Source organism: Martes martes (genome assembly GCF_963455335.1).
Source record: "Martes martes genome assembly, chromosome: 18".
Taxonomy (NCBI): Eukaryota; Metazoa; Chordata; class Mammalia; order Carnivora; family Mustelidae; genus Martes; species Martes martes.
Genome location: NC_137906.1, coordinates 27038928 through 27047342, shown reverse-complemented (window position 1 = coordinate 27047342; position 8415 = coordinate 27038928). Strand labels below are relative to the sequence as shown.

Sequence of the window (8415 nt, the reverse complement as noted above, 5' to 3'; positions counted from 1 at the left end):
GAACTCTGAGGCAGAGCAGAGGAGTTTAGCCTCCACTCACCAGGAAGGAAATGCCAAGAACTGACCCCCAGTGGTTTGCTTGGAGGCCGGGTAGCTGGACAAGAACAGCTCCGGGATGGAGGGTCCTTCTGGGAATTCTGAGTTCAGTGTTATCTGTGGCCTTGTTAATTTTTTTTTTTTTTTGGTTTGTTTCTACAATAAAGCTTAGCTCTGAGAAAGAAGGACTTGGAATACCACACCCCCAACTATGTATAACAACAACATCTCCAGAACAATAAATATAACCTTATACATACTTGGAGGGTTCGGCAGGGGTCGCAGACTGGTGGCCCCAGGCTCAAGCAAATGTTGGTGTTTGGGACAATTCAAAATGATTTTGTTGAAAATTGAGAAAGTCTCACTTAAAAAAAAAGTCCTGATTTCCAGCCCCTCCTTACCTTTTTCCCAGCACAGAGCTGACCAGTGGCTACCGTGCTTAAGAGGGGCACAGTCCCCACCATCCACCCACCCACCCCTTCCCATACTGATCTCCTTGCCTTGCTTCTGCAGGCTGCTGAGTTTGCGACCCCTGGTTTGAAATAGCACATACCTAAAAATGTGTTTCCTACCCAAACCTCTTACACCCTCATGTGATTTCCCCCGGGGGTTCCCCTTCTCCCCACCAGTTCACTTCCCTCTTAAGTCCTCCCTCCTGAATTCTTCAGATTTCTCTTGGTTCTCTTGCTTCCGGTCTTCCTTCTTATAGCTTCTTCCATTCCTCTTGCAAAAAAAAAAAAAAAAAAATCTCCTTTTCTCAGCCCACAACAATGAGCCTTCCAGGATAGCTCCCAAGACAGGTCAGTGGGAGTTACTGAAGGGTATCTTTTGGAAAAATGGCTGAGTCGTCCTCCTCAAAACTTTTCTTCGGGCACTGGCTGGACAGTTAATCTTTTCTTCTTCTTCTTCTTCTTCTTTTTCTTCTTCTTCTTCTTTTTTTTTTACCATGAGCAATATTGAGGCTTCTTGTGTAAGAATCTTTGCGTACGTGAATCTCTAGTACCAAGTGTACACCAAAAATGTGTACATTTCAGATCAAGGAAATGATGGAGCCCTGATAAAAGACAGAACTGAGCTTAATTTAAGTGCCTTGGGCAACCATCATACCTGGCTAAAATGTCCTATTATTTCATTTGTACACAGTACATGTTTGGGATCACTAAATATTGATCAAAACTGATCGAAATCTCTAGGTTTTGGTTGCCATGTACAGAGAACTGTCGCTCAGCATGGCACTTAAATAAAACATTAATACTTTAACAATTCACAAACACAATGCCCCATTAATTAAAAAATAATAATAAAATTTAAAAATCTTGAGGATGGATGAGGCTTTGGGTAATTAGCCTTAAAATAAAAATACCAAAACACTACAAGAACAAAATGTTACCAGATTTAAACTTCAAAAGACTAGTTAAGATTAAAAAAAAAAAAAAAAAAGGAACCTATCAACTCAACTAGAGACGTTTGGAAAGTTCCGCTTTTAAAGCTCTATCATCCCTCCAACAGCCTTGCTTTCCCCACTTCAGTAGACTTAATGACTACAGGGGGAATTGGAGCTGATATGGAGACAATATAAATATATATATATATGTGTGTGTGTGTGTGTATATATATATATATATATACACACAGAGAGATCTACTTACTCTTTGCATCTGTTTTAAAAAGTAATTTTAAGAAATATTATGCAGTTTATATCTTTGCAGGAAGCTGGTAGACCGATCCTTTTGCTAAACTCAGTACCTAATGACCTAACACTGACCTTAAAAGCTGGGAATGACCTTTGCGATATCAAGAGGAACTGTCCCCAGAACAACCTCAAAGAGAAGGCACGACATTTGCAACTGTTTCTCTTCCAGTCCAAGGTTGCAAAAGATCTCAGTCTCTGCAGCTCCCGTGAGGATTCCCTGCAAATCATTTATTCACAAGGATTTCCTGCAGTGGCCAAATAGGTCCCCTAAAGAAAGTTTAAAGAATTCCCTCAAAATAACTCAGAAGTTAAACAATGGCCCCATTCAGGTGGCTATTTCTGTCTTCCAAGTTTTACCTTTAAGAGTCTAAGGAAATACATGTCTTTGTCAAAAAAATTTCAAAGTTCCAAAGTCTAACACTGGGTGGGACTGGCGGCATTTTCTATTAGACAAGCAGATGATGGACTATTCTGAACCTAAACTAAACCTAAAGTGAGTTGGGGATATTTATGTGCAAAGAAAAAAAAAAACAAAACAGACTACTGGCAGGAGCCACGGCCCCCTCCCCTCCTCCCTCGCTCTCCTCTGCTGACTGCTGGTGGGTGGTCAGGGAGCACAGAGCCCAAGATACTGAATTCTATAGGAAATGTTTTACAAGACCTGGGCCCAGTTAACCGCTCCTCCAAGTTGGCCTTAGGACCACTGAAAGGCTGCCAGAGCGATGGGAGGGAAACGTGGTAACCACTAACCATAACTGAGCACTGACCAAGAGAGCTAACTACACGCAAGGCACTAAAGACAGGCATTTGCGCATTATCTCATGCAGAGGAGTTTGTTCAAAAGGCTTCAAACAACAACAAAATGTTTCTGTCTCCAGCCCGCAGCAAGCTCTGGTGAGTCACCTGGATAGGCAAAGACTGAAATGTATCTTTCTCAAAACCCAATGTGTTTTCCCTACGCACCAGTATGGTCCTAACCATGGATCTTTTGCTACTTTGCACCGTGCCTGGCTCACGGTGGGCTCTCCATGAATGGGTGTGGACTGGTACATATTCCAGGGTGGGCCTGTAGGGATGTTAGGCAAGCCTGCTTTTTAAGACTGCACATTTCTTAGTAATAAATGTAACCAGCCTCCCTTTCCGATGCAACACTTGGCAGTGGCAATTACCACAAAATGAAAGGACTGATCAAAATAAAGTGCTATTTGCTCTGGAAGTTTCTCTAACCAACTCTTGACTGCCTCTCAACACATGTGACTTAATTCTTCGCAATCCTGTCAAACACCCGTGATGGCACCACTTAAAATAACACATTAGTATTAATTTGAATAGTGGAAACAGTGTTCCTCAGAACATTAGCCCCTAGAATAGAACTTCAATTCCAGTTGTAGATAAAGATTCAGACTTTTTAAAAGACAATCAGGAACCCAGGACAGAGCAAGTAGTTACAGCAAAAAAACAAACAACAAAAAACACATTAGCTTCTTTAAATTTGGGGGCGAGGGCACTTTCTCTGCAGCTAGTTCTTGCTTCCTCCAAGGGGCTTCCTAAAACCTGGATCCTTCTGCAGAATCATTCCACACAAACCAACATTTGAACCAACTCTTAGCTGCTGGTGTTGGAGGCCTTTCTGTAGCTCGCTCAGAATACGCCAGGGGGTGTGAACAAGATGCCACAGCTATACTGGATTGTGGGGCCGGGGGGACATATGAGCTACCAAATGTCACCCTCCCAATCTTCCAACACCTTTGGCACCTCATTTCCTTGCAGGAAACTGGCTTCATTGCCATCCCCACCCCATGGGGTGGAAGAAGCTTTAGGAGCATTAGGCCAGGTGGGGGCACTGTCAAGGTTTATGGCTGATCTTCAGGGAACCCTTGTGCCTGCTGACTCCGGGGTGGGAGGCACCTGTCAAGGTAGCGAGGACCCCCGTAGACCCGGAGAAGCTGGGGCAGCCTTCGCCAGGTGGACAGCAACCGCGACGCGGCAAGTTCCCGGGCTTGTCTGTCGAACGCAGCCAGGAGGTCAACCGGGGCAGCCTCACGCAGTACCTTGGGCAGGGGGCCCACCTCGGCAGCTGCCCCACCAGGGCCCAGGACGCAGTGGAAGAGCGTTTGGCGTCGCAGCAGGCAGTCCCTAAGGAACTGCACTAATTCTTCCAACCGCTCACACAGATGTGCCTCGTCCCAGCCTTGAGCAGGAGCCCCCTCCCGCAGCAGCACCGCCAGCAGCACTGTCTTGAGCATATATGAGGACAGGATGCGTCCCCACTGGGCTGTGGCCGCCGGGTCCAGCCCGCGGGCGCCCAGGTCTCGCAGAGCTTTAAGCAACTGCAGGCACTTGAGGTAGCAGGCACCTGGAGGGGCCCGTTCCTGCACCCAGCACAGTAGCTTCTGCTCCTGCCGAGCTGTGTTCACACCCCACAGTGCATCAGTGCGCAGGCCTCCTGGGAGCTGGGACAGGGGCCCGACGGGTGAGGGTGATGGTGGTGGTGCCACGAGGAAAACGCCATCACCCAGATGCACAGCGGGGATGAGACGCACTGCCATGGACAGGCGGCAGCAGCCATAGTCGGTGCGGCAGGGCAGGATGTGCAGGGTGGGAGGCTGTTCCAGGCCGCCCGGGGTCAGGCTGACCCGACAACGCCCCTCCAGACTGTAGCGCACGGTGGCCAGGGAGCGCTGCAGGTGCGCCTGGAACCAGCGCAGCACCAGCGAGGCAGAGAGGTGACGCCGCCCGAGGACGTCCACGCAGAAGCCGTCGGCGAAGGGTTTGCAGTCCCGGAGCCACTGGCTCCCGGAGGCCCCCGGCGGAGCCTTGAGGGCGCACACGAAGCAGCCGTGGAAGGCTGGGGCCAGCGCGGGCTCAGCGCCCAGGCTCCGGGGCTCCAGCGCCACCAGCGGCGGGAGACGCAGCGGCACCAGCACGTCGAAGCCGTCGGGCCGCCGGATTTTATGCTGCTCGTAGGCGCTGCCCACCTGGATGAAGTCTCCACGGAAGGCCAAGGCCAGCGCCCCGCCGGGGATGGGGCCAGGGGACCCCCGGGCGCGGCCAGCCCGCACCAGCTCGCCCACGATTCGGCTCACGTGCGCCTTGCTGTGGCCCAGCACATGCGGGGACAGGCGCAACTCGTGCTCGTAGTAACTCTCCAGCAAGATGCCAAGACTCGGCTCTGGGAAGTGTCCGGGAGAGAAGGTGGAGTGGCTCCCCAGGCGAGGAGACCCTGGGAGGAAGCGCTGCCGAACTGCGTGGCGACAGCGCAGGAGGATGTAGCCGAGGAGGAGCAGGACGGCTACCTTGAGCAGCGGGAAGCCGCCGTCCGTACCGTCGGGGGGCTCGGCCCGGGCGCCCCCGCTTCCCCAGAGGACATGGTAGAGGCACACAAGGGCAGTGCAGAGGCCGGTCACCAGGGGCCAGAAGACGCGCAGATTGAGGGTGTAGTGCACCGACATACCGGGCGTCCGGGGCAGCGGCGGCCTTGCAGCCCAGGGCGCAAGCCCCGGCGGCGCCCCCGGCCCAGCATTCGGGCAGCGCCCCGGCAGCCCCGCGGTCCGGGTCTCCTTCGCCTCCGCGGCGGCTCCCCCCTCGCAGGGCGGGGGGAAGGCGCCCTCCAGCTCGGCCCCCTCTCCCAGCTCAAGTTTTCCTTCCAGCTGCGGCCCGCCCTGCACTCGCGGGCCCCGGGCCGCGCCCTGCGCCGGCTGCACGCCTGGTCCCGCCCGGCGGCCCACCCCGCCCGGCGCCCCGGCTCGCTGCCGGCGGCCAGCTTCTGACCCGGCCGGGCTTGCCTCCTACCCTGGGCGGCACTCCCGGGCTCCCTCTCGGCGCTCGTTCCCGTTACTCGGCCCCAGGAGTTTCCTCTTGGAGGGGAGAAGAGTCCGCGCCCGCTAGCGGGGAGGAAATGCCGAAGTCTGGAGCCGTGCGCCGAGCCGGCGGGTGGCGTGGCCCCCTCCCCGGCCTCCGCCTTAAAGCGACGTGGGACGGCGGGAGGGACTTCAGGACGCGCCTGGAGCCGGCTTCTCGCGGCCGCCGCCCCACCCTTCTTCCCAAAGGCAGAACCGGGAAGGCCCTGATTCCGGGGCGGTGGCCTCGTCCTGGGAGCCTCTGGAGTGGTGCTCACATAAAGTTACACGGGGAAGTTGAAAAGCTGAAAAGCGGAGAAAAGGGCTCCCCGCCCCCAGCCAAGCGAGTCGTGGCGCTGGTGGCGTGGCAGGCTTTGGCACGGAAGTGGCCGCTGCCACTGGGCTGCCGTCCCTTATTCAAACCACTATTTACTGAGCACCTACTACGTGCCAGGCCATAGGCTAGGAGCTGGGGAAACAGCAGTGGGCAAGATGACCCGAGGTTTCTGCCCTTCGAAAAGCTTACAGCCTTTCTAAAAAAGGAAACCAAAAGAGAAAGGATCCCGTAGCAGAAAAAGCCGTGAAAGAAAGAAAAAAAAAAAAACTGCGTGAGGGAATGAGAAGGTGGGGGCTGCCCCGTGGAAGCCCGAGGCTCACCGAGGGCTGAACCAGGAGGAGCCAGCCTTGGGGATAACAATTTCAGCTTTTACAGAGGACGTACTGTGTGCCACTACTGTGCTAATCACCTTACACATACCCACTCCTCTTGTCAATCCTCTGAAACGTACGCTATTATTTTCCCCATTTTTCAGATGTGGAAACTGGGGCATAGCCAGGTTGGGGGACTTACCCAGGGTCACACAGCTTTAGCAGAGCTGTGCCTTGAATACAGACATCTAGATCCAGAGAAGCCAGGGGGCAGGACTCGGGGGAGGGGTGCCAGAGAGTCCCCCACTCAGCTGCTGAGAATTTGTCTGTGTCCTTTGTCAGGACCTGCACGGGGACCTCAGTCCTTTGTTACATTTCATAACAAGGAGCACTGCCTGAAATAATCTGGATTTGTTTAGTCAAACTGGATTTGTTGAAATAATGATCTTTACTTATTTATGCTCATTGCACCTCCCCACCCCACCCCCCAAAAGAAAACATTTAAGGAGAGCAAAGGTGAATGCATTAAAAATGTCAGAACTCAGCTGACCTCTGGGACGCACAGGGTGGCTGCGGAGTTAAGCATCGGGATGACTCCCAGGAAATAGAAACACAGCTAAAAGAATAACTTACTGTGTCACATTAAGTGAGACACTCAGGGAAGCCTGCTTTGGTACAGTTGGATACAGGTACTCTCCCTCCTTCTTCTTCTTCTTCTTTTTTTTTTTTAAAGATTTTATTTATTTATTTGACAGAGATCACAAGTAGGCAGAGAGGCAGGCAGAGAGAGAGGAGGAAGCAGGCTCCCCGCTGAGAGAGCCAGATGCGGGGCTCCATGCAGAGATTGATCCCAGGACCCCGAGACCATGACCCGAGCCAAAGGCAGAGGCTTTAACCTACTGAGCCACCCAGGCGCCCCTCTCCTTCCTTCTTAACTCTGTTTTTTTCTAGATTGGGGGCATCTCTGCCAGGCCTTCTCCATATGCCCCTGGCTGCTCTAGCCTTATCTCCTATTAACCTCTGTGCAGAGGAAAAGAGAGCTGTGCTTGCCTGAAAATTGTAGCAAATGCCATTCCTAGAGAGAGTCTTGAGAAATATGCTAAAAGTGACCAAGTTCAGGGTACCTGGCTGACTCGGTTGGTAGAGCATGTGACTCTTGATCTTGGAATTCTGAGTTTGAGCCCCATATTGGGGATAGAATTTACTTTAAAAAAAATTTTTTTTAAAATAAATAAATGGGCTCCGTGCTCAGTGGGGAGTCTGCTTCTCCCTCTCTCTCTGCCCCTCCTCCTCCGCTCCTGCTCTCTTTCTCTCAAATAAATAAATAAATAAAATCTTACCAAAAAATAAAATAGGAATGTCTCGGTGGCTAGGTCGTTTAAGCATCTTCCTTCGGCTCAGGTCGTGATCCTAGGGTCCTGGAATTGAGTCCCACATCTGGGCTCCTTTTTCAGTGGGGAGCCTGCTTGTGCTTGGGCTGTCTCTCTCTCTCTCTGGCAAATAATTTTTTTAAATATAAATAAATAAATAGATAAACAAACAAACAAACAGTGGCCAAGTTAGAGAATGCACTGATAAACCTGGCCTGGACTGAGTTGTGTCCCCTCAAAACTCATATATTGAAACCCTAACCCCTAATGTGACTATCTGGAAACAGCTTTTCTGTGGTCATAAAGGATAAATGGTTATAAGGATGAGTCCTAACACAGCAGGACTGGTGTCATTATAAGAAGAGGAAGGGTCACATGGATGACTCAGTGGATTGAGCCCTGACTCTTGGGTTTGCTCAGATCATGATCTCACAGGTCCTGGGAGGGCCCCAAGTGGGGCTCTGTGCTCAGTGGGGAGTCGGCTTGGAGATTCTCTCTCTCTGCCCCTCCCCCTGCATGTTCTCTCTCTCTCTCTCTCTCTCTCTCTCTCTCTTTTTCTCTGTCTCAAATTAATCTTTCAAAAAAAAAAAAGAAGAAGAAGAAGAAGAAGAGGAAGAAAAGGCAAAGACAGGGGCGCCTGGGTGGCTCAGTGGGTTAAGCCTCTGCCTTCGGCTCAGGTCATGATCTCAGGGTCCTGGGATCAAGCCCCACATCGGGCTCTCTGCTCAGCAGGGAGCCTGCTTCCCTTCCTCTCTCTCTGCCTGCCTCTCTGCCTACTTGTGATCTCTGTCAAATAAATAAAATCTTAAAAAAAAAAAAAAAGAAAGAA

General features: G+C 51.6%; 1 protein-coding gene across 1 annotated transcript; it reads right to left on the bottom strand.

Annotated features, from left to right (window-relative positions):
* Positions 1 to 1064: 1064 nt before the first annotated feature.
* On the bottom strand, positions 1065 to 5181 carry ITPRIPL2 (ITPRIP like 2; the record flags this gene model as incomplete). Its single annotated transcript, XM_080830658.1, has 2 exons — positions 1065 to 1090; positions 3485 to 5181. The coding sequence occupies one exon, from the start codon at positions 5179 to 5181 to the stop codon at positions 3583 to 3585; it is 1599 nt and encodes a 532-aa protein (XP_080686784.1). The 3' UTR covers positions 1065 to 1090; positions 3485 to 3582.
* Positions 5182 to 8415: the final 3234 nt, after the last annotated feature.